The sequence below is a fragment of the Trachemys scripta genome, chromosome 11 (genome assembly GCF_013100865.1).
Source record: "Trachemys scripta elegans isolate TJP31775 chromosome 11, CAS_Tse_1.0, whole genome shotgun sequence".
In the NCBI taxonomy this organism is placed as follows: Eukaryota; Metazoa; Chordata; order Testudines; family Emydidae; genus Trachemys; species Trachemys scripta.
In genome coordinates this window covers 23689977-23716342 of record NC_048308.1, presented here as the reverse complement: position 1 = coordinate 23716342, position 26366 = coordinate 23689977, and the positions used below count along the sequence as shown (strand labels likewise).

Sequence of the window (26366 nt, the reverse complement as noted above, 5' to 3'; positions counted from 1 at the left end):
CTGAGCCTGCCCTTTTATCAGGGCCAGCTGTACCCTAATTGGGTGCAGCCACACCTGTGGCTGTTTACCCAACCAGCCTCCCTTGGCTGCTTTTAACCCCTTCCTAACTGGAGCGGGGTGGCTGCCCCATTACAGTACTGGTTTAATCGTCTGCCAGGTCATTCGCTACTACAGAAGAAACATAACCCTCAACTCAACTCGAGCACAGGCAGAGGAAAAATACTTTGGATGAAGAGTAATTAACAGAAACAGCGAACGGTTTCAGAACAGCAGCCGTGTTAGTCTGTATCCACAAAAAGAACAGGAGTACTTGTGGCACCTTAGAGACTAACAAATTTATTAGAGCATAAGATTTCGTGGACTACAGCCCGAAGAAGTGGGCTGTAGTCCACGAAAGCTTATGCTCTAATAAATTTGTTAGTCTCTAAGGTGCCACAAGTACTCCTGTTCTTTTTGCAGAAACAGTGAAGTCATCTATCCTTTCCATCAAGTAAATTCTACAAACAGCACAACAGAAGAATGATTTCTAAGCTTCAAGTCTGCTTAGTTTAAAAGTTTAGTAAATAAATTAGATTCTCAATGAGACTGTACTATGGTGAAAGTCCCATTGGACAGAAAGCAGCAAATAAAATAAAGACATTAACGATCTGATCAAATTTGACTCATGTCTGCTGTAAGATGTATTGGAAACAAGTCATTAACGTGAAGACGACAAATATAAGACCAGTTTGCTAAAAATGTATGCCTTTTTCTACTGCACTCATAGCACAGACAAGTCTGAACATTAGTAGTTCTAAAATCTTGTATGATAAACAATTTCATGCAGTTTCTCAAATAAAAACATTGGCAATGCACAGCAAAGTTAAATTACCAATCAGATCTGAGACAACTTGAAGTACTTATCCTAAAATGTTTTCTGGATGTTCCATTCCAGTATTTACTGTCCTTTAGGATTCTGTTTTCCCATGTGTCTAGTTTGGGGTTAAAAACTACACTTTCATTAGAGATACAGATTGGGAAATTTTATATATGCTTTACCAAAATGTTTGTCATGAGTGAAAGCAACAGAAGATAAGTGGAAAAAATAGTTTGTACACTTCATGCTTATTTAAATTTGTGGCACTTACCTTTGGCAATCTGGGTGCATGTGGAGTATAAGGGTCTGAATTCAAGAGCACCACGAGCAGTATCTTAAGCATATATGAAAGGACAATGCTTTTATTTTTCTATGTACTTAAAGAGGAGATACTTTGCATAATAGAACATTCATGGGCATGCACTACAAACACACACAGTGACATCAATGCCTCCATCAAAGACAGGCAGTTTAGTCGCCCTAAATTCAGGCCTAATTCAGCGCTGTCAATTAATAAACTGACTTTTTTTACTTGCTAGTTTAATAAAAATTAAAAAAAGATCCTCATTAGAAGTGGTTGGAGTTCATTTATCTTCAACGGTGTCTATTTTTCCCCTAATGCACAGCTTTCTATAAAGTTACGTTTCATAAGAATTAAGAGACTGATGAGGTCTTTGTTCCTCCCCTGCTACTAAATTATGTTTTTTTGGACTTAAATCTACATTCTGTAATCTTGAATAGTTCCAAGATGTTTTCTGGTTTTGGAGGTATTTGGCTGTATTATACTACCTCAGGCTTCATCCTTATTTAGTGTGGAGTGACAACGGAAATATACAACTGTAAGGGGCCAGACTCACCCCTGCGGTGCCTCCTGCTGGTCGTCTGGGGAATCAGCTCAATCCAGCCTCCGGAGCGCCCTCTGCAGGCCAGTGATCCGCCTTGCTGCTTCTACTGGGTCCCGTGTCCCGTCCAGGACCCCGGTGCCCCTTGCTGTGGGTGCTGCCCCCTGGCAGTACCCACACATACTGGGTCTCCCCTCCCAGGGGAACCCCCACCCACTAACCCCACCTCGCCTCAGTATCAGGCTACTGCCAGTCACCATCTAGCCCCATGCCCTGGGGCAGACTGCAGTATCAGCCACTCATCACAGGCAAGGTTGGGTTTGGACCCGCTGCCTTGGCTACCTCTGGGCTGCCCTCTGCAACCCCCAGTACCTTTGGCCCAATGCTAGGCCGCAGCCTGGGGCTTTCCAGGCTGGAGCTCCCCAGCTCCTCAGCCTTTCCCCAGCCCTGCTCCACCCAGATACTCTGTCTCACACTCTCTCTCTCACTCAGTGCAGAGAGAGACTGCTGAGCTCCTGGCTCCCAGCCTCCTTATACAGGCCAGCTGGGGCCTGATTGGGGCATGGCCCAGCTGCAGCAGTTTCCTCAATCAGCCCAAGTCCTCCTCCAGGGCTGTTTCAGGCCCTTTCAAGGAGGAGCAGGTGTCCACCCCGCTACAACAACTGTGATTTCTATTATAACAAGACTGCTTCAAGTAAAAACAGAAAAACCAAATACCCCTAAATGAGATATTAATTTAATATTTAGTTAAAATTTAAATGGTCAATGTCAAATACAAAGCATCTTTTCAGTCAGGAGATAATCAAATCAAGGGAGAAAGACCGTCAGATTAGGAAATCCATGTATTACACTTTCAAGCAGGTAACAGACTAAAATATTTCAAATTGTGATGTTACCTGAAGCTTTGATACATCATTCTTGTGTTACATAATGTTAAATAGGCACATTTTTAGGTTAAAAAAATCAACTAATCCTTAATACTGTTAGACTGATGGAGAAGTGATTTCATATTTACTATAAGAGCTAGGTATTATTACTTATAAAGCTGCTCTGTAGCTACAGTTAAACGTTACTTCACCGAGATGGAGTAACTTCAACTATGAGACTAAGGGACAAAAATATGTTAGAGCAATCAAGTCAGGAAAAAAAAAAAAAAAAAGCCTTCATAAAAAGAAAAGATTGGAGAATGGAAGGAGGAAGGAGTATTTTCATCCTTCTACAAGGGTATTACAAAACAATGCCACATTAAAGCCATCTTAATATATTAATGCAATGCCAGTTCATTTCCAATCACAACAGTTGAATGTTTCATTTGGCAAATGCATTTATAAATATTTCAGTACTCTAATTCAGAATTGACAGTTCTGAGTTGGTAATTCAGCTTATCAGGCAGCAGCAAACAACTAATTGCAAGTCCTTTGGTCACCCCACCAGCTGGTATTCTAAAGAACTGTAATCTCTAATATTCACTTGTTAAAAATGGTCTTTAAAATTGACCTTTAAGCTTCCAACCAGACATTTTAACTACAAAGTAAAGAGAACAAGCTTCACGTTAAGAAAATATGAATAATTCTTCCCATAACAACGCCCAAAAGCCTCTCTTTGGGAATCATACTGAAGATGAAGAAACAATTACCAGCTGGTTACTCTCTGTTCTACAGTTTAACTGATGGGATTCAAATATCTATCTCCATATATAAACTAAAAAATGTGCTGAGTACTAAGAGCACTGAGTCTTTGAAAAACACTACTGCTCATGTATTCTGTAGTGTGAAAGTTTATTCCACAATTCACACACTGTACTGAATTGGCTGACCAATAATACATCAGCAAAGGACAGTGTGATTACTGTAGCAATGAAACTTCTACTACTTTTCTGGCTCAAGAGTGGAGAGTGATATGGCAGCCATAAAATGGAGGTTCTGTGGTAGCGGCAGGACAGTTCAAGATCTAGAGAGACAGCAATGAAGGCAGATGCTCCTGGGCGGCTGCTTGGTGTGACTTAGCCAATTTCCTTGAGTTGCCTGCATGTAATTAAAGTCTATGTATATAAAATATAGATAAGATACACAGTGTAAACAAGTTACAATATACCCAACTCCATGACAAACCAATGGAAACTGACTTGGTACAACAACCAAGAACAAAGAGACTACCGCCCAGCCAAGGAGCAACATGTTTCTGGTTGAGTCATCAATTGTTTTGTTGATCTACAGCAGGGGTTCTCAAACTGAGGGTCGGGACCCCTCAGGGGGTTGCAAGGTTATTACATGGGGGGGTTGCAAGCTGTCAGCCTCCACCCCAAACCCTGCTTTGCCTCCAGCATTTGTAATGGTGTTAAATATATAAACAAGAGTTTTTAAAATTTATAAGGGGGGGGGTCATCACACTCCGAGGCTTGCTATGTGAAAGGGGTCACCAGCACAATAGTTTGAGAACCACTGATCTACAGGGTAGCAAACTGGAGTTTTTAGGGTCATCAGATCTTACGTGGACTGTTCTCCCTCCAAAGTGTTTCTGAGGCCGTGTTGATAATTAAAAAATTTTGCTAGTATAGATATATATTGGCAGCCCCCTAGTGGAGATGCAGCTTATTTTAGCAAAGGAACTCTGGCCAGTATAGCTTAAACTACATCCCCAAAAGAAAAAAAAAAAAAGTTATACTGGCAAAAGGACTTTTTTTACTGGTACATCTGCATTGACACCAGGGCTTTTGACAGCATAATTATGTTGGTATGAAGTCCTAACAGGCATAGCTATGCCAGTAAAACTGCCGATTGTAGGCCACGACTAAGGTGCCTACTCCATAGTATTTTTGGCCAAGCCGAGTGTTATTGATAAGCATTCTTCCATAATAATATGCTAGAACTTAAGTCTTGAGGTAGATTTTACATGCCAGCCTAAGAATGAAGTTTCATAGGTGAAAAAAGCGTATGTCCCTGTTGAGAACCAAGGTCAGGTCTTCACCATAAGCTTACAATCTGCATAATTACGTTGCTCAGGGGTATGAAAAAATCTACACCCGAGTGATGCAGTTATACCGACCTAACCTCTGGTCTAGGCAGCGCTGTGTCGATGGGAGGGCTTGTCCTCTACATAATTACCACCTCTTGCGGAGGTAGATTAACTATGCCAACGGGAGAAGCTCTCCTTTTGGTAGAAGTAGCATCTTCACTGACGTGCTAGAGAAGCGTTTTAACTGTAGATCTGCCCTAACTTTCCTTGCTCTTGGTACTCTGCAAGAAGATCATTCACCCTTTAGTTTGTAACCCAGGTGGGAAGATGAATATTGGAACTGGAAAAAATTTTAAAGCTGTGCCTCTGCACTAGGAGAAACATGAGACATCTGGCATGTATTAAGACCCACAGAACTACTACGAGGCCTCAACAAGCTAGCACTTTTCTGAAGACGCTTCTTCAGAGGAATTCAATCTCTCCTTTAAATTTTTGAATCGATGTTTATAAGGAGAAACTGTTCATTTACTATGTATCCCTGTTTTGTTTTTTATTCTAAAAAAAACATGAAGTGATGAGAAAACAGCTAGGGCAAGAAGTAACACTGTTACAGAAAATTCAAGAAAGAAGATTGCAGTGGTTTGGACACATGACAAAAATGGACCTAGAAACGATGCCATATATGGCAATACCCAGAATGCAAACAACTAGAAAACAGAGGATGAGTTGGATAGACAGTGAAGAATAACATACAACAAAAAGTCTGAAGATGGATGAAGCCATGAAGCTAATACAAGACAGAATGTGGTGGAGAGAGATCATTTGACCATTGCTGCTGAGCTAACGACTAGGTATCAAAGAAGAAAACTTCTCCTGATGTTCCATTTTCTAGATTAGCGTGTGTTGATTCCCCACAATTCCGAGTTTTCAAAAAAACAGGTTCATCACTGCAGATGTTGCTACCAAAATGACAATCCAGGCCTAATTAGCCACTCACTGAGGGCTGGTCTACACGGGGACATTTACTACAACTATACCAGTATAAATATACGGCTACATAACTCCCTGCATAAGCACTCTTATTCCAAAATAAAAGTACTTTTTTTTTTGGTTCAGTTTCTCATATTCAAAAGGCTGCAAACAGGTTTCATGGTGGCTGTAGGCACACTCTTACCTTTTCACTAAAACAAAAACAAAAAAATATATATATCTTATCCTTACACTTGAAAATAACTTTGAAAACATGAGCCAAGCATAAAATCCATGTGCAGACCCAACTAAATCTTCAGATAGCTTAAAATAACCTTTAAACGGTGTTAACTGTCCCATTCATCTCAAATGTGGTTTCTGCCATTCTGCAGCTGTGGAATTTGACATTTTTCCATGATGCCATGGAATGGAGCATTATTTGCCATTTTACCACAGCCAAGTGCTCAACCTTTTGTTTTATCTCCCTTACTTGTCACACTGAAATTTGTCTGCAACTGTCTTGTGCCCCTGCTAATTGGATTGCATTGCATTGCATGCTCCCTGCACTATTCTTCCAAGCCAGGTAAGCAGGACAGTCCCAAGCACCTTCTTTTTCTCTCTTCAATGGAGCTGCTGGTCCTCTCTGGGGGACTCAGAACCAGAATGCACATCAACTACCATAATATTTCAAAGAAGTGTTCATAGTAATTGTGAAAGGATTCTGGGGCGTGCATATTCCCACTAAAAGGGGTCAACTGGAGACAAGCATTTCTCTCTATAAAATTATTATTAAACTACTGAATTAAAGAAAAGCTTATGTATTTACAAATTCAGAAGACTATTGTGTTATAGTATTGCCATGCTATAACACACAAACCTCTGAGCATCGTACTTGGTGACACTATAAACAGAAAAAACTGCCAAGCTTCTCAACTGGGGAAACACGGATTGTACCATGTGCTTTGGATGCTATTTAATGTTCTGCTAGGATCTACTGTTGCCAGTCAAGCCAAGATAATTACCCTCTCCAGTAATGCAATCATTAGATAAATTCACGATATAACTGCAGACATCCAGGAACAGCTGTTCAGAAGAGCCAGTACAACTGGACAGAAACTACAGATATTCCCTTAAGATCGGTTCTCATTTATCGTCCCTCAAATAGAACTGCCTGTTGTGTTGTCCACTCATAGGTGTGCTAAACAAGAAAAGAAATATTTGAAGTTTTCCAAGAATCAGTTCTTGCAGGCATCATTCTTGGTATCTTCATTGATGATGCCCCAGTTGCAACTGGAAAACAGCACCCTTGTGACTAGAATCCAGTCTTTCACCTGAAGCCATTGGGGCATATTCAATTCACCAGGAAGTTAGCTGGTTGAAAAGTTTCTAATTTTGCAATTTTTGGAGAAGGGGGGGAAAAAAAAAAAAAAAAAGCTCATACTAATTTTCGTAAAAGTTGTGTCCCTTTTTTTCCTGACCAGCAATACAAAGCAGCTTTGGTGGGGAAAGAGATGCTAGTGGAATTGAAAGAGGCACTTAATGAGTTTCTAAACGTTATGAAAATTAACAGAGGTAAGCATTTGATATTAGTAACTCCTTTTACACACTGAAGTTCATTGATTTTCCTATGGCAAAGTTCTGAGCACATAGTTTGAATTAAGACAGCATGCAAAAAAGTTTCCTGGTAAATGTGGCTTTGCGCTTAATCAGTCACTGATCAGCACTGGCTTGCTCTGAAAGCTTCTTTTCAGATGCATAGGCTCTCATACGGAGGTCATGAACAAGTATCAGTGTCATATTGCTAAATGAAAAGGGTTCCCTATCTGGTTCCAGTATGGGAAAAGGTTGAGAAACATGATTTATAACATTCATGAGACACTTTTTTTTTTTTTTTTTTTTTTTACTATGGGTGACTGACTGTGTAATGTTTATGGGTGACTGCGTAATGTTTATTTTTAAACTATCGAATCAAAAGCAGTAGCAAAAGCCCTCAAGAAACTCTAGCTTTCTCCACCCTTAAAACTACCTAATAGATTGGACTTTCCCCACTCAAAACTCCCATCCCCAACAGTTGTCCCAGTAAGCCCCACTCTTTCAAATCTGGGAAGAAATTAAATAAAAATTACATCATGTTCCCTGAAGTCAGTAACCTTGGATTGTTTCAGACCAAGAATTGAAGCTTGTTTATTTTTTTTCACCCCCATCTTTGGCTTTCTACCACCACCCATATCGGCCACTTTTGTAAATATAGTTTTCACACTGTTGAACATCCAAATGGACAAGCATAGTATTGGATGAGTGAATCAAAGGTAATAGTGATGTGGCAGGCCACCCCAGGAAACGTGTAGGCTGGTTTCTTTGAGACGACTCAGGATCAAAAAATCCTCTGGAATGCAAGGCAGGATCACCATTTTATAGACTTCATCTTGAAATGTCTCCACTAGGCATATTGGTTCAGCAATCTTTGATTCCAGAGGCATGCAGCTCATGTCCTTCAAGGGTTGCTGGCGCAGAAAACCAGCTTCTGCCCACATTCCTCTTTTTGTAAGGAGAAGAGATACATCCCCTCCTCTCCAGTGTCAGAAGCCTCATCTCTCAAGTTTTGAGCTGTTTGCCCATACCATCTGGGTACTCCAACAAACCCACTACCAGCTACCAACACTTGTAGGTTTCTCCCAGTAAAATCTGCAATGCAATTGTGTCATCAACATACAATTCCTGACACTCAACAATTTAACATTTGTCAACATAAAACTGAACGGAGTTCCACAATGCATTTTGAGTATTGTACTAACTGCATTGTTTACATGTTAGTTAAGTCAATACAAACTTTAGAATTTGAATCTTGCGCAGAAAAGTCTGTGCACCACACAATCAAGAATCACTATGCCACATAAATGAGGGCCTAGCTGCAGAATTTAGGCCCAGTTTCTCTGAGTACAGCAAGACCCTGGTTATACAGTGAACAGCATCAAAGCAAAAGAAGTGCTGTTTCATTTACCACTAATGAGAGTCTTCTAATGGTATAAGAAAACTATGGGCAGGTCTACACTATGGGGTTAAATCGACCCAAGTTACACAACTCCAGCTATATGAACAACATAACTGGAGTTGACATACCTTAGGTCGACTTATTGCTGTATCTACACCACGCTGGCTCCCGTTGACTTACCTTATGCTTCTCATATTGGTGTAGACAGGAGAGCGATCAGCAGTCTATTTAGCAGGTCTTCACTAGACGCGCTAAATCGATCCTCGGTGGATAGATCACTGCAGCGTCAATCCACAGTAAGTGGAAACAAGCCCTATGTATTAGATCACAGCTTTAACTTTCAAAAGGGGCCTGAGCGATCTAAATACCCAAATCCCAGTAAAAGTAAAATGGGTACTGGGAACGTAACTCCTTTCTGCTTATTTGTAAATCCTAGTCTATACATATTACTAGGTGTCATTAAAGATTGGGGGGGAGGAGTGGTAGAACATCAAGTGTCCTAACGTTCTAAGTGGTACAGTTTGCAAGTTTGAGAAGTATTAATAACATTTTGTTTGGCAAGAATCAAAATATTTCTTGGCTTTTTAATGGAACTGCAAGCAAGTTAATTTACGGTCTCAAATGTTGTTCTTCATGCACACATGGTTCATAATTAAGGTCCTACTTCATTCACAATATTGCAGAAGTTGCAGATTTCGCACTATTAGGCTTGCACAGCAATTTTTGTTTTAAATTGGCTTACTTGGCATAGCCCAGAATTTTGCATACATTTTGACGTTTCCACCATACACTTTCCCCCCCAGTAATACATTACAATCATCTTGGAGAGTTTTGGGCAAGGATGTAACCAGGGTGCAAAGCCTGGGGGCAGGGGAGAGGGATGAGAGAAAAAACAGTAGTGGTTAGAGCCCTGCAGTGGGCATGATATTGCCACCGTTACTCACTGCTACTGGTGCCAGCACTGCCTTCAGAGTTGGCAGCAAGAGAATGGCAGCTGCTGACCAGGCCCCCAGCTCTGAAGGCAGTGCTGCCACCAGCAGCAGCACAGAAATAAGGGTAGCAATACCATGCCTGCTACAAAGCTCTAACCCCTACTGTCCGTCCCCCCCTCCCCCGCCATTTTTCTGCTCCTCCTCCTGACTTTGAACCACGGTTGGCTGTCCCACTCTGGTTACAGCCTTCTAATTGCACCAAATTATCTGGTTATCAAAAAAAAGTGTACAGGCATAACATAATAGTTGAGTGTTTACATTGTTCCAGCAAATTTTTCTTAAACAAGTAGTTCTGCTGTGGCTTTTCCAAATTACCACAATTAATAAAGGTCCATTATTACTTTTCCGTGTCTTTTTCAAATAATTGCAGCTGAGTTGCGAAGATCATCCCACAATTCAGATCAGGTCTTACTCAATGCATTAATCTGATATTTTACTAATGCTAACACAGAACACCACAAATTAAGGATGGATTATGAGTATTAACTCACTTTTCTTAGTGTATGCCACAAGCTATGAATTAAACAAAATTTACGTTAATCAGTACGAGACCCGTTTCCATTAAGTAAATACATAAGCAGACTTTTAAAAAGCAATCAGTGGTATAAGCCTTGCAAGCAAGCTCTTGGATCAAATTTAATATAGCACAAATATTTTTCGTTAAGCTGCTAATTAGAACTGGTCTCCCTGCCAAATTCAAAACTCAAGAATCAAATCTTTAATGAAAATTATAATTGATAACCTGTCCCACATCCCTCCAAGGATCATTACCTTGTTATGGTGGGAGGGGCTTGCGTGTTCCAACGAACCCCAGGGCTATGTTGTCTGGAGCCTCGTGCTCCTGGTAGGGTCACTCCTAGGGGAATAAAGTCTGGGGGGAGGTTCCAGTCTAAAGATAATCCACCTCAAGACCCTCATGAAAGCCCCAAAATCATCATACGAACCTCGCCTAGACTAGGGACCTATCCCTGGGGGTGGTATCAGGTGAGCATCTAGTGATCGGGGATCCCATGTAACCTGGCCAGGCCCAGTCTGAAAAGACAACGTGGACCTGTCTCATGGGCTCACCACCCACAAGGCAAAGGGTAAGGGTCGGGTGCAGTGCCAGAAAGGCAGCAAGAGGGACAGACCACGACAGACTGGCCCTCCACAACAAAAACAGGCTCTGGGCACATAGAATGTCACTTCGCTGGCAGGAAAGCATCCAGAGTTCGTGGAAGAGGTGGAAGGGTACCAACTAGATATAGTTGGCCTCACCTCCCGAAACAAACTTCTCGATCAAGGGTGCTCTCTTTCCTACTCAGAAATGGCCCTACGTGAGAGGCCCTGCGTGGGTGTGAGGATACTCAAGTCCCCAGCTGAGTGCTCTGCAGCTGGAGTTTTTCCTGGTTGAAAAAAAGGTTGCCTCAATGAGACCTTGGGCCTCAGAGAAGAAAACCCTGTTTGCGCCTACATGCCTAAGAAGCAGTTCAGAATACTCTGCCTTTCTAAAAATGGTAGAAATCAATGCTCAACCGAGTGCCATATACTGACTCTCTAGTTTTACTGGGGGACTTCAATGCTCATGTAGGGAACGATAGAGATACGTGGAGGGGAGTGATTGGGAGGAACGGCCTCCCTGATCTGGAGATGAGAGGTGATTTAGTGGACTTCTGTGCTACTCATGGATTTGAACACAATGTTGCTCATAAATGTACTTGATACCAGAGCACCTTGGGCCAAAGATCAATGATTGACTTTAGAGTCATCTCACTGGACCTAAGGCCATTTGTTCTGTACACTTGATGAAGAGGGGGACACAGCTGGCAACCAATCACCACTTGGTGGTGAGTTGGATCTAACGCACGGGACACTGACCGAGTAGACATGGGAAGCCCAAACTGGAAGAAAGTGGACTGCTCTCCAGGTGAGGGGGAGTAGTTGCCCTTAATGGATGAGTTCAAGTATCCAGAGGTTTTGTTCACAAGTGATGGCAAGCAGGAGCGAGAGATTAACCAGCAGACTGGTGTGGCGGTGGCAGTGATGCAGGCCCTGTACCGACCCATGGTGGTGAAGTGGGAGTTGAGTTTTCATATGGAGCTCTGCATTTACTGGTCACGCTACGTCCCCATCCTCACCTATGATCATGAACTTTGGGTAACGACTGAAAGGACGAGATCACAGATACAAGTGACAAATGAGGTTTCTCTGCAGAGTGGCTGGGATTACCCTCCAAGACAATGGTCCCAAATGCCATGCCATGGGGTGCCATGGCGCCCGCCAGGGCATTTATGTGCGCCTGCCTACTGACAAGGGAGCGCTTCTGCCGGACAACCCACCGCCGAGGAGCGCAGCCGCTGGACAACCAACCGCCAAAATGCTGCCAAGCAGCAGCAACACCAAGAAGCGTCGCCGCTGAAATGCTGCTGCTTCTCAGCGGCATTTCGGCGACGCCGCTTCTCAAAGACGTCGCCTCTTGGCGGCATTTCGGTGGCTGGTCATCCGGCGCCTGCCACACTCTTCTGGGAACATGAATATGCTATTGCAACAGAAAGGTTGAGAACCACTGCTCCAAGATATAGTGAGGAGCTCAGCTATTCGAGAGGGCCTCAGAGTAGAGTCGTTACTCCTCCAGATCAAGAGGAGCCAGATGAGGTGGTTCAGGCACCTGATAAAGAGGCCCCCTGGGGGGCTTCCATTGGAACTATACTGGGCATGTCCCACTGGGTGGAAGCCCCAAGGCTAGCCCAGGACACACTAGAAGGATTATATTTCCCAGCTGGCCTGAGAACGCTAGGGAATCCGCCAGGAGAAGCTGGAACCTGTTGTGGAGGAAAAGGAAGAGATCTGGGCCTCTCTACTCTCCATGCTGCCACCGCAACCTTCACCAGGAAAAGCAGCATAAAGGAAAAAAGAATAAGAACCTGTCCCACACTAATCTCAGTTTAAAATATCGCCACAGAAAAAAGCAGTGAAGATATTATTGGCTAAATTACACAGATAATCTCTGCTCCATTTCAGATCTGTCAATTCTCTTTAAAGTTCTGTAATTTTGTGAAACAATGAATACGCTTGTGCTTTGCAACTGAGAGATATGAAATCACAAATAAAACCCTTCAGCCATTTAAAATGGATATCAACTTAAATAATATCAGTGTAAAAGTATTTAGTGTTACCAATTAACACCCAAGATTAGTACAACTAAGATATCTGCACCCATTTTTAAGTCTGATTATGTAATGTATTTGATGACAGTGATTCTAGTCAGTCAAACCATTCCTATTTGTGTGTTTCTTTCCTACACCAATAGAGGTGGGAAAATTTTTATTTTTATTTTTTAAAACTAGCAAAGTGATTGTAAAACCACAAGGTCTGGCCAGGGAACATGGGGGCATACACAATATCTAAATCACCACTCTTCAAAAGTTGACTAGATTTCACATTTGCAGGGATGCTTTAACAAACACTTGTTTGCAGTTTTAAAATACAAAGACAATCTACAACAGCTTGGGCAGGCTTTAAGGCTCAAGGTTAGAGATAACCAAATGAAAAAAGATGCCCTATGAATAATTTATGTTTTTGAGATTCAGGTGCCTCAGTCTGGAGGGACTATTTCCAATGGTATTGGTTGGGTAAAATCAATGTGTAGTTTCTTAATCAAAAATTTGTAAAAGAAAATGTGATTGGAAAATAAAGAAACATTGTTGAGCTCGATTTCACATTATGTGATAAGTAGATCAGGACGTAACTGGTGTAGCTCCAAGCTGACAGGCATGAATAGAATCACCGAAATGAGGACCATCACAAGAGTTAAGATGTGAACTAGGTCCACTGTTTTAAGTGTTTATTTCAGAAAGGAAGTTACCCTTCCAAGTCAAAGCTGTCATTCTGAAGTGACAGACTTAAAATAACAAAATGATGGACTGTGAGTCAGGTTCCTGAGTGGAGGTAAATTTTTGCAACCAAAGAGGACATCAGAAGCCTATATTGTGTTTTATGTAATAAACAATAGAAGAGTATAGGATTTTTGCCTACTTCTATAATCCAAGGCTGCAGGTTTTTTATTAAAGAAAAGAAGAGGCCATGGCCAACAGCAATGAATACAAATTCTCCCTAAACATGGTACTGGTTATTCAACTGTGCATCCATTTAGCAACCATGGGTGAGAGCTTTCTCAAATTTTTTTCCAGCTTCTGGCGTTCCATATATTTAGCGTCTCCTGCATAAAAGACAGCTAGTGTCTTTAAGAGGCTGGATTTTGTAGCTTTTACTCCTTTTTCCTAAGGCTGTTTTGAGAGGAGGCAGGAAGGGCACTCACCTATGTCTAAAAAGGACAGACCCCAACTCATATAACCATCGGTAACTCATAACTAGTCACTTCGGGGGTGGGGGTGAAGAGGAAGAGAAGAGGTACAGAACTTGAAAAAGGAAAAGTATGGGAACCACAGAACATCCTACTTAATTTTAACGAGGTTAAAAGAGGAACCTCAACTTCAAAGAGAAAAAAAAAAAAAAAAAAAACACAACAAGAAAAACTTCACCCACTTGAGTTTCAGCAGAACTTCATCTTTGATTTTAGAAGTGTCTAGCCTTTAGGAATGCTGAAGTAACCTTACAAACCCATGCAGCATTAGCTTCCTAAATCTGCATAAAGTTTCAACTATCTGCTGCTGCTCATAATTCCATTCTCCTGATGTGGATAAAATCAAAGAACTCCAGGTTACATTGCTGCTATTCAAAAAAGTCTACTGACAATAAAATTGTAAATATGCCACATCCATGCTGCTGCATGGAAAAGTTTAAAAGAAGGGAGCCCTAGCGTCACTGATGGAAAGGACTAGCCTGAAAATAAATAAATAAGGATGCAAGGGGCTTAGAATGGATGAGAACCATCCTGCCCCATCTTTCCAGAGCCCCCTACCTGTGAAGTGGGTACAGCTTCCACAAGACTCTGGGGGTAAGGAGGCAAAAGAAGATTGAACTGAAAGAAAAAACAGAAAGCTCCTTCCTCCTAGCTACTAGAAAAGGATACATTTTCAAAACTTGTCTGACACCTACTAACTAGAAGTGGATACAAAAGATATTGCCTTTTCTCTCCAAAAGGCAGGAACAACAAACCGCAACAAGCACCATGTCAGCAGCTGAGGGAAGGCAGAGCGGGAGAAATGAGCTTCTCACTAGGTTGTTGCCTTCTCCCATCATCTCCAGTTGTTTCATACTTAACCCAAAAGATTTAGATTTCCAGTAGTAAACAAACTGTCCATTTTTTTTTCCTAGCCACACTTAAGTGTTTCCAGCTACTGCTCTGAATAAGCAATTCATAGAACCCTGTTCCATGAAAATTCCAGCAGTTTTTCTCCTTGTAGCCAAGTAGTATTCTACTGTACTGTTAAACTATTTCAGAGTTGTATCTTCACAACAACTAGTGTAGGTATGTGCCATGGAACATATTCAGGAATTAAAAAGTATTTGATTTAACTAACATATGTCCTCCATGTCTAGCTATAGGGGTTTGGGATTTGAGCACTATGGTGATAACCCTACATTTTCTGTGGGATAGCTTCTATCTTGCCAAGTTGAATAGCACTTCCTGAGATTTAAAAAAAGATAATTTTGTTCAGCACCATGGAGGAAGAAAGCAACTGAGAATTAAGTCCTACAGTACCATTTTAAATCACAGTATTTGCAGAGGGAAAGAACAGGAAAGGTGCCTTGTAAGGAATCCTTCGGTGCACAATCTAAAGGCGTTATTGAAGTAACGCACAATAAACACAAAATGATGCACTTGGAATCTGTTGATCTCATTTAACAGGAACACTCAAGAACACTTTCTGGATGCTAGACTACAAACTTCTGCCCCCCTCCCTTTTTTTTTTTTTTTTTTTTTTTTGGCTACTTCCCCATGGTCTAACAACTGACTAATCAACTTGTCATTCAGAAGCACTAACAGAAAGCAGATTTAAAGGGTAGAGAAGAGTGTCCTGCAGAACCCTCTATCATCCCAGTTTATTACGCCTTTTTCCACCCAGTGTTAGCTCAATTCTTCTTTCAGGTCTGGACATTGCTGCCTTGAAAAAACATTAAACTTTAATCCCAAGTCAGATAATTCTCCAAATGACTAGACTTGACTATTTCTTCCCAATAAATTTGCCCCCCCTCCCCATGTCTTCTGTGTAAAGACAAACATTTTGATGCTACTGTGTGGCTTCATGGACTCAAAAAGAGAAGCGCGATGTTACTTCAGAAAGAACACCTAGTTCACACAGAGTGAAATAAGTTGCAAAGAATGAGATCCAGGTCATTGTTTATATGACAGAAATTTAAAATGGAAGTGAGGGCCTTGTCAAGTGAGATGTAGGAAAAGCAATCACTTTAGAAGACACCCGTACTAATTTCTAACTTTTGAGGTTGGCAGCAAAGTCAGATATGCTAGGAAAGGTTAAACAAAGTTGTTTTTCTCTTATTCATATGCAAGTTGAGATGAAGTCCTGAGGAATTTTTGGAATTTTTTGGCATAAAGAGCAGGAATGCCACTTAGATGTTGAAGCAAGCTATTAAAAACAGCTGAAAGCTATTAAGATCTATATATCAGGATTGCCAGTCATCCTTTTGCAGCTGCAACATAGTATCCTTCACCTCAAACAGAGAAGCTTCCACAGCACTGAGCATATGAAACAGTAATTCTTAAGCCACTCTTACAAAAAGACATGTCTGTAGAAGATATACAGCAATAGAACTCTGCTAGCTAAAACTGTGTTCATTAAACAGTTGCCAAGCAGTTCTTCCAAAACAATACTGAAGTTTTCAAACAACTGTTAACACAATTGTAATATTGCTTCCATGTCCCGTATTGACATTTTTTAAAATTACACCTCTACCTCGATACAAGGCTGTCCTCGGGAGCCAAAAAACAAATCTCACCGCGTTATAGGTGAAACCGCGTTATATTGAACTTGCTTTGATCCACCGGATTGCACAGCCGCCCCCCCCCCATTGTTTTACTGCATTACATCAGAATTCGTGTTATATCGGGTCATGTTAAATCGGGGTAGAAGTGTATTAGCAAAAATATTAGAGAACCCCCCCTCCCCCCAGGAACTCTATTGTACTCTGAGCGTAGCTATAACATTAATGTAAGGCCACAAGAGGGTTGTAACCTAATTTATAGTCACACCTGTCTGTTTGTAGTCATGTTTGAAAACTATCATAAAAGGCTACTATCAACAGTGCTGCAGAGATCGTGTTAAGAGCATCGGTCACTAATGGTGAATGGAAAAGCCAAAATTGTGCTGCTACTGTTCTTTTATGTACAAATAGGAACTTGGTACTACTTTTAAAAGTGTATACAGTACATCTTTAAAGTGTTTAATCACTTTATTTTACAGAAGCACAGCTTGATTACTGGGAGTACACGGTTGGAGTCAAGTTCATAAATGATGCTCCTGAACTGTTGGCAGGATTCGTAAGTACTGCCATGATTACTTGTGTGTGTGGCGGGGGGGGGGGGGGGGGGGGAGGAGCCTGAAAAATTCTATTCACTAGTAAAATAAAGAACTCATCCTCTCATTTTCTTCTGGTCTTCAAGAATAGCTAACATTGTACCTCTAAACCTTTTAGAGTATTAGACTCTTAGTAATTATTTCTCAGATATCTGAAAAATTTGAACTTTTACTAAAGGGAGGGAAAAGAGTAGTCTCTGTAAGAGGGCATAGAAAATATTTTTACTACAGAATAATTTTCGATCTACTATTTTCTTTGAAACACAAAAGCCTCTCCAAAAATTGAGTAAATTGAGGATGACCTTCAAATAAGTGAAAAATTGGGCTAGCACCCTTTTGTTTGCTTACTTCTTTGGCATGCTTAAGGCAGCCTAAAAAGAAAAAAAGAAAACATTAGCAACTGAAGTCTCTCTCGCTTTCTTTTTTTAAATAAGATACAAGACTCAAAGCTAGAGAATTATTGAAATGACAACTTCACAAGTATCAAGACAGTGAAAGCTAAGCTACAGGTGAGGAAGGTTTCTTTTTTAGTTTAAGTGTTAAAAAAACAAAAACAAAAAACCCTTTTTGTTAACACTGCCAACGACTGCATATTGTCAAGAAATTCTGCAGAAAGTTTTAACCACTCCCCTTCAGTTAAAAAGATGAGGGACAAGGCACCACAATACACATGCTTCAAGACATACCAGAAAACCAAGCAAGACTAGTCCTGGCATTCCTGATGTTAAGGTATAAACTCTAGCAAAAAGGAGGGGCAGGAGGAAGCATACTTCCCTCTTTTCCGAAGAAATTTTAAATCACCTCCAAGTTAACAATGAGAAGTTTGTTACCAGAGTACAGCTTTTTATTTCTTGTACCATTAATACTGAGATGCATAGCAAGTGTATCCAAGAGCCATAGGGCCCTGTTTTTCTTTGTTTTCCTTAAAAAAAAAAAAAAATCACTTGCTGAATTTAAGTATACATATATTTATATGTATAGCATGTTAAAGGACCACTGGCAGCTTTGATGAGGTATCTATTTAGTTTCCATCTTACTCTCTGTGGTTTGTATTGATGCATACATTTCCACATGTGATTAGCTCTTGGGGTAGTCACTATGACTTAATGATGAGTATTAAAGGGGAAGGTGGCATGAGGAAAAGGCATTAATCCTTTTCCATACTCATGTTAGAGTGAAAGATATTTCTGTTTCTTCCGTTAAAAGGGCTGGATTTTGATTGATTTAGAAGAGGTGAGGAAACCCAAATTAATCTGAAATTAGTATTTAGTAAGGCAAAATGCCCCAAAATTACAGCCCCCAGCCCCAGCTCTTGCAAGAAGAAATGTGACCTTTTCATTTGAAAAAGGACAGATGATTATGATGAACTGGTGTACACATAACTTTAGCAATTGCTTGTAGACCAAGACGTTGACTGAACACACAAGAAGAGCTGGAGACTTGCAACCACAATGAAGAAATATCAAATAGCAACCTTAGAATTAAGTTGTAAACGTCTCTTCACACTAGCCAACATACTTAATAAAGGCTCAGGCAGAAATCCAGATTAGTGGGGAAAATAATTTTATTCTAACTTCAGAATTTAAAAAAAAATATTTATAATTTTGCCATTCTAGATTTCATGCTACATAAAATCAACATGATCAAAAGAAACACTACATCTGCCTCTGTGTTCATGTTATTTCACATTAAGAAGCCTAAGTAATCTTATAAACTCTGAACTGTAAAAAAAGAGTTACAATACAACTGGATGTATTATTAACCATTTATACAGCTAGATCAGGAATACTTTATGAACTCTGAAGTACTCAACAGAAATATTTGCTATGACACTTTAGTTATTCTAAAGACATTAATATTTTACAATGGCTATGAAATGCATTCCATAATATTTTAAACAGCTTCCTGCTGGCCTAGTACAAGTTACTTGCATTGTCATGGACAAAATTAACATTCAGTTTCAGGTCTACTGTTACCAAGACCAATAGAGGCTAGAAGTACTCTAGGGAGGTTTGCCCTGTGTGGGTCAAGAATGCTTCTGATTGAGTAGCAAGTAGGATAGGCAGGTTCCTAGGAAAGGACTGCACTGTACTGTACTATCCTGTCCTCTAATCAGGCAGGGTGAAGAGAAGAAGCAGAGGCCTAATGAAAATAAAAGGTGCTTTAAAATGCAACAAGACTGAAGAGTCCCCTGTAGAAAGTGTTCCTGAACTCAAGAGAAATTCACTTAAAAAAAAAAATATATATATATATATAGCCTTATTAAAATTGAAGGTCATACTTTCATAGAGAGGCTCTCAAGAAGGGCTTTACCTACTTCAATGCAAGCCATCATGATTTTGTTAAAAATCTGGCATCATTTTTCTTATATTAAAAAGTGTCATGCTGTCTTTAACATGTTATGCTGTTTAAACAGATGCAACTCTTTTGGTTAATCTCTGGCAGTGATCGCCATTTCACAGCAAATTCAGCCCACACAGAACTGATCAATAACACTACAGACACAAGACTAGACTGCATCCATTTAATAACCACAAGGAAATATATCATTCAGCAAAATTCTATATATTACAGGGGTCTAGTTTTTTTAAAAAGCTTTGTTGCTACAGAAAACTAGCCACCCAGCTATGGGGGGGAAAAATGAAAATGTGATCAGATAAAACCAGTTGTCAAATCAAAATTATAAGAATACTAAGTAATTTTACTTTTTCACACAACACTACATAAGTAAAGAGGAATAAGAAAAAAAAAAGCAATAGAACAAGCTGTAAAACTAAAAAAAATGAAAATCAGTTTCAAGACCCAGGATCAGTGGATCACAGTAGCTCTGAAAGAAGGATAGTTTCAAATAAATACAATTGTATTAACAATTTCCAAACACTGGTTGCTACCATGAAAAATGCTTCTACAAGCCTAAACAATTCTTGGACCACTTTATTTCCTGTAACTAAAAATAGTAAATTTAAAACTGGACTTTTGTATCTAAAAGTGATAAAACAGAACCATGTATTAGATAGCTAAGAAAAAGTTAGGTTTTGCAAAATATCTAGATAGTGATTTGAAGCTTACCTCATTCTCTTGGTACTGTGCATATACACAAATGCACAGCTCCCTCTCCATATAGCATGTTAGTGCTTTCAGTATAGTAACTATTTTTAAACACACTAATGGACGCGGAAGCTCACCACTGAGTACCCCAAAATAAGATCTGATCTAAATGAAGTTAGAGATGTGACTTGGTTATATTTTCCTGACCATTTTAAACAGGAGACCACTCAATTAAATTACAGTATTAGTCTAAATGATTAGCTTTAAATTTACTCCATCAATCGACTCTGCAGTGGACTAATTTAAAACTAATGTTAAGTTTACAGACGGCATACATTAGAAGTGCTGAACTGTGGTATTTTAAGATGAACACAATAGCTGCTATCACCACAGTTGTCATCTTCAACCACCTTATCACTTCAAACAATTAATCACTGTCAACGAGAAACTATATTCCAAGTCAAATATCCTCAAAAAGGGAAAGCTAATCGAAGTTTGTAAATCTTAGCTAACCCCACAAGTTTTGGCCCCACAACGATACCTTTAAACTGACCAAATTAAGTTTACTTACCCGACGAACAAGAGATCAGAAACACAGCGAACGCCAGCTTGGTAGCAGCTCCCATTTTCGAAATACAGTTAGAACATATAGGTGGTGTTTCTACTGTCTTGTTTCCTGGTTCTTCCAAATAGAAAAATCCCACCTTTAAATCTAACCGTTATAAAGCAATCTAAGCCAATATATTTGGAGTTTAGAGTGTTCACAAAACAAAATCAGACTTATTTAGATACTGACGACCCCTCCAGCTCCTTCTAGTGAGATCCCCGATACAGGGGTGTATATGTTTGGAGACGCATTTCAAAATACACGTGTCATTTGGCTTCTGTACAAATGGTGGAAAAATGCAATTCAGGAGGAAAAAAAAAGTTAAAAATCCATAAAAAGTCAACAGCGGAAACCGTCTTTTAGGAAAAGAACCGAGTCTCAGGGCACAGTTCAGCTTTTTTCCCACGTCAAGCTCTGTAAAGTATCCCTCGTCGTGTTGGACCGGACAAGTTGTACTGATATTAGTAAACAATATATTTTCGGCCTCACTCCCGTTATACATGTAGTGTTTGAGCAAGTAGTTCCATCTCCGTTTCAAAACTCAAAAACCAGTAAGCCACTGATAGAGAATAGTAAACTTGTCAGTTTCTTTATAAAATTGTCTAAAGTAAGTTACCAGCCACACGTGGTCAGCATTAACGTTTACTTTAACAATGCTGGGAGATGTAGAGTGACCAGAAGGACGGGGAGAGAAACAACAGCTTTATAACAAACAAGCCTTTACAGTTCCACAAAGGTAAATCTCTGGTCTTCCCTGCAGTCAAAGAAAGCCGCACGTTTCCCCTTCTCTCCCCCAACCTCCCTCCCACTTTCACGATCCTCTCTCTCCTTGTCCGTTCAACACAGGCTGTACATTTCAGACATTCTTGCCTCTACACAGAATTTCAAACTCCTTTAAGAATTCCCTCCAAGAGACTATATTTGGTGTTTAAACAGTGAAGAATGACTGAAAAAAATGCAGTCTCCAGCCGCTGGGGAGGAGGGTGATGTATGGGCTCGTGGCAAGTCTCTTCTTCCTTGATTGCTGTGTTTCTAGGAGAATTCCGCTTCTATGGAGGAGGAGAGGGTATCAATATTATATACACATGATTGGATGTGGCCAGTAGCTCCGTGTTTACCGGGCTGGTGACAGCTTTCTTTCTCCTGTGAGCTGGACTTGTGGCTCTTCTCTTTGATGCACACCCCTCTCCCAACTCCTCACGGATACATTTTTCTCCCTGCCCCCAACGTGGTTAGAAGAGAGAAACCTGGACAATCTTCCACTCAGTCCAACTTTTGCTTTCTTAGGAAGAAAAAACCCCAATGGGTAGGGGTTGAAAGCCTGGTGAACTCTTACTGCGTTCTCCTTGTGCCTCCCACACCACGTACCAGGCAAGCCCTGGGCAGAGGGTTGGAAAGAGGGGAGGGGAATCCCCTCTTCTCCCCCTCCCCTAGCTCTGTCCCCGGCTCACTCCTTGCTCTGAGGAAACTGCTACAGGCTCTGACCCTCTCGTCTCCCGGGCGGCGCGACGCACACCAACTTTGGCCCCCCCAGGAGCGGAGTTTAGGGGTCGGCGATAGTGAAAGGCCAAGCCCGTAGCTTTTCTCTAGGCGACGACGGACGAAGGAGCCGGCTTTATCGTCCCCAGCGTCCGGCTGGCAGCCCCGAACAGTCCTTCGTACCGTACTGCTGTTGCTGCTCGCCTGTGGTAATTTCATATCTACCCATTCACTGTGTGGTGTGCAGAACGAACCCAAGATGGCGGCGCCCGGGCGATTGTTTTTGTTTCCTCTCCTGGCTCCCCTCCCCCGCTTCTCCCGATCGCGGCAGCCTGTCGCGCGACTTGGTGCGTGCGCGAGTCGTCCCCAATTGACAGCCCTCGGAACCACTCTGGGCGGAGCACAAGACCTCGCCTTGCCAGCTGGGGCGGGGCGCTGGCGCTGGCGCCCCTATGCGCGAGGAGAAACGCTCCCGCGCCTCGTACCTGCGCGCGCCCCTTCCTTGGTGAGTGAGTCCGCGCCTGTTTCTAACCGCCTTCCCTCGCTCCTTCATGCCCCTGGACTGCATGGGATGTTCTATTGGGTGCTGCACCCGTCACCCTGCCCCGCCCCGACTTTACTTGTCCCCACCCCCGCTTAGATTATCTCCCGTTTGCCGTTTCAAGTGCAGTCGGAGGAAGGAATCAGAAGATTCGGGTTGGAAGGGACCTCAGGAGGTCATCTAGTCCAACCCCCTGCTCAAAGCAGGACCAGCCCAACTAAATTATTACTTCCCTCCTCCCCCTTATCTCGGGTGTCAACTTGTCTGGTGTCAGATCTCTGCCCAGACTCTTCAGCCTTGGTGTGCTGTCCCAGGGATCCTTTGAATTTTTATTTTTAATAGTTTGGGCAGATAATAATGCTTATTTTTAAGCTTTTAAAAATCCATTTAAATGTTTGCAGTTGCTGATTATGGGGTGGGGGGGTCAGACAATAGGTTTTTCCTTACCGTAGATGTTGAGATACAAAAAGTTAACATTTGTAGGAGTTAAAACACAAGTTGTCAATGTCCCGTCAAAATATATCAAGTAGATAGCCTTAAAATCAAACTCTAATAAATTCTCAAGCAGCATTCTTCTTACTTTGACGTTTGACCCTCTGTAAATTTCTATTATTATTCATGGATATATTTTCTTTTGGGGGGGGTTGCATGTGTATGGTGAAATTGATGTTTACTGACATTTACCAGTAAAAATCTAATCCTAAACCTGTCTATCTGGGTTTTACCAGTTTTACCAGTGCCAGAGAATGGTGAGGGAAGGAGCAGCAGAAAGGGGGAGGAGGGTAGCTTGGTTTTCTCCTTTCTCCTTTCTCTCCCTCCCCCCCTCCCGTTATTTTTGTTTTGCTTTATTCTTTTTAATTCATTTTAGTTTTTCCTCTCATCAAAAAAGGCCATAGCAGTCCTCAACCCTTTTCCTTGGAGACCTTACTCCTGGTCAGTTGTAAGGAACAATAATCTGTCCCCAGTCACCCACCTACTGTCCCCACCATGCCTTACCTTGCCAAGATCCCTAGAAAGCTGCTATAGCCACAGAATCAAAATCCTGATATTGACTTAAAAATCATGGATTTTTAGAAAACAATAAATGTTATTTTTATTCTTCTTGAGCCTTTTAGGGTTCATGTTTTCAAGCTTTCTCTGCAATCACAGAGCTAGAAACTTTCTATTTTTAAAATAAATGCTCACGTCACATTCCAATAATTACATGACTCCAAGAACTGAGGATTCAAGGAAAACAGAAAATATATCAAAACGTGGAATAAAATTGTGAGAGTTAGTAACACTAAATTATCTACAGTGGTTGCCACCAAATCCTTCACCAGCATGAAGGATCCTGCTTCTCAGAGTAGGGCATATGCCCAAGTGGCTGCAGAATCTTCAGCAGTCACTGTCTCCCATTCCACTAGCAGGGCCTGAACTTTACTGGGGGTATGTCTTAACTGAAGAAAAAAAGTGGTGTGTTCTTAACTTGGGTTAGCTAACTTTGTTTAAGTACCAATCAAGACACAGCAACTTGACTTTTAACTCAGGTTAGCAGCATCAGTTAAATTCTGTAAGGGAACTTGCGTCAAACTCAAGCTGCTGACCCAAGTTAAAAAATCAAGTTGCTTTCTTTTCACTGCTGTTTTAACCCAAGATAGCTAACTTGAGTTAGCTAATCCAAATTAAGAACACACCTTTTTTGCAATGAAGATATACTCTGTGAAGCCTGGCTGCCTTGCCCCTTGTGGATGTGTGCAGGTGGCTATTGTCACAGCGGCCTCCAACATGTGTGGTACTGGCAAGTCTCTGTAATTCCTACTATCAAGTGATGCAACCCAAGAGGTGGCAGCAATGGGGATCCCAGTGGATAGTATCTATGTCTCCCCTGATGCCAAGCTGGTCCTCACAACTTGTCTATGCTGCTTCTCCAGTTCAGCCTTCCTGGTCCTCCTCTGTACCCTCGGGAAACTGTTGACTCTAACCACTCGTCTTCCTTTTTGCTTGAAGGACCCAGGCCTTCACCAGTTATTATTATTATTTGTATTGTGATGGGGCCTAGATGCCCCAGTCACAGACCAGGACCCCATTGTGCTAGGCACAAACACAGAACAAAAAGACAGCTCTTGCCCCTAAGAGCTTGCAATCTAAGGGCTTGTCTTTACTACGGGGATAAGTCAACCTACGTTATGCTACTCCAGCTACATGAATAATGTAGCTGGATTCGACGTAGCTTAGGTCAACTTACTCCAGTGTCTTCACTGCGCTGCATTGATAGGAGACACTCTCCAGTCAACTTCCCTTACTCTTCTCGGAGAGTTGGAGAGCGCTCTGTCATCAATTTAGCGGATCTTCACTAGACCCACTAAATCGATCCCTGCTGTATCAATTGCAGCAGCATCAATTTCCTCGTAGTGAAGACCAACCCACAGTATGAGATAAGAGGCAACAGGTGGATACAGACAGGCAGACAGATAGGGAGAACAAAGAGATTATCACCAGTATTCTCCTCCTAATGCTAGGTATCCATCTGGCTGATGACAACTGTGAAATAGTTCTCTGAGATGCCCTTCCAGAGGACCCTGTACAGAGTCCACTACTCCAGAGACCAACGTGTACATAAGCAACAAGGACTAGCTGGAGATCCTTTTCACTGTGGCCAAACTCTGAGAAAACACACATCTAATGCCTTGTAATAAGTCCCTAAGTATCCACAGGCTGACTGTGGAGTTGTGCCATGTGTTCTGGGATATCTTCAGTCCAGCTCTCCTGATAATGTAGAACAGGGGTAGGCAACCTGCGGCACGCAAGCTGATTTTCAGTGGCACTCACGCTGCCCGGGTCCTGGCCACCGGTCCGGGGGGCTCTGCATTTTAATTTTAATTTTTAAATGAAGCTTCTTAAACATTTTAAAAACCTTATTTACTTTATATACAACAATAGTTTAGTTATATGTTATAGACTTATAGAAAGAGACCTTCTAAAAACGTTAAAATGTATTACTGGCACGCAAAACCTTAAATTAGAGTGAATAAATGAAGACTCGGCACACCACTTCTGAAAGGTTGCCGACCCCTGGTGTAGAACCAGGCTCTGGGCCACTTGAGCAGCAAGGTTTGAAAGAACATGATCATTAAGGAGTACCCCTTCGCTTACAGAAGTGGTATCTCCAGGTCAGAATTGAGAAACAGTGTCCATCAATCTGCAGGAAAAGTTAACTAACACTGCCTGAGTTGTATCCATTTTGTCGATAAAAAGGATTTAAATGGACAAAGCTGGCAAACCATCACCATTACTTAAATTAACAAGGGCACAAGCACACAAATTAAAAAAAAAATTATTCATTTGTACTGTGGTATCTCCTAGGGACCCCAAATAAGGACTGGTGTATCCCATTGTGCTCAACACTGTATAAACACTTATTAAAGAGACATTCCCTGCCCCAAAGAGCTCACATGATGACATTTTGTTTGGAGGCCCTCAGAAGTAAAACTGAATATGAGATCGTGCAACTCTGGAAATATCAGGACATGTGGCAACACCTTGTATGTTGCTTTTTATTCAAGGACTTCAGAATGATTTGCAAACATTAATTAATTAAGTTTTGCAACACCCCTATTTAATCTGT

General features: G+C 41.3%; 1 protein-coding gene and 1 long non-coding RNA gene across 3 annotated transcripts in view; one reads left to right on the top strand and one right to left on the bottom strand.

Moving 5' to 3' along the window:
* The window catches only part of ACVR2A (activin A receptor type 2A), a 110189-nt gene extending 87699 nt beyond the window's left edge, over positions 1 to 22490 (bottom strand). The window contains exon 1 of one of the 2 annotated variants that reach the window (XM_034785164.1): positions 20704 to 22490. In XM_034785164.1, the coding sequence (XP_034641055.1) occupies positions 20704 to 20758 (55 nt within the window). In that variant the 5' untranslated portion in view covers positions 20759 to 22490. The remainder of the gene's footprint in view (positions 1 to 20703) is intronic. The other variant, XM_034785165.1, reaches the window with a different exon arrangement.
* A 142-nt stretch (positions 22491 to 22632) lies between these two features.
* The window catches only part of LOC117884645, a 69093-nt gene continuing 65359 nt past the window's right edge, over positions 22633 to 26366 (top strand). Inside the window, exon 1 of the long non-coding RNA XR_004647616.1 lies at positions 22633 to 22723. This is a non-coding gene — a long non-coding RNA (uncharacterized LOC117884645). The remainder of the gene's footprint in view (positions 22724 to 26366) is intronic.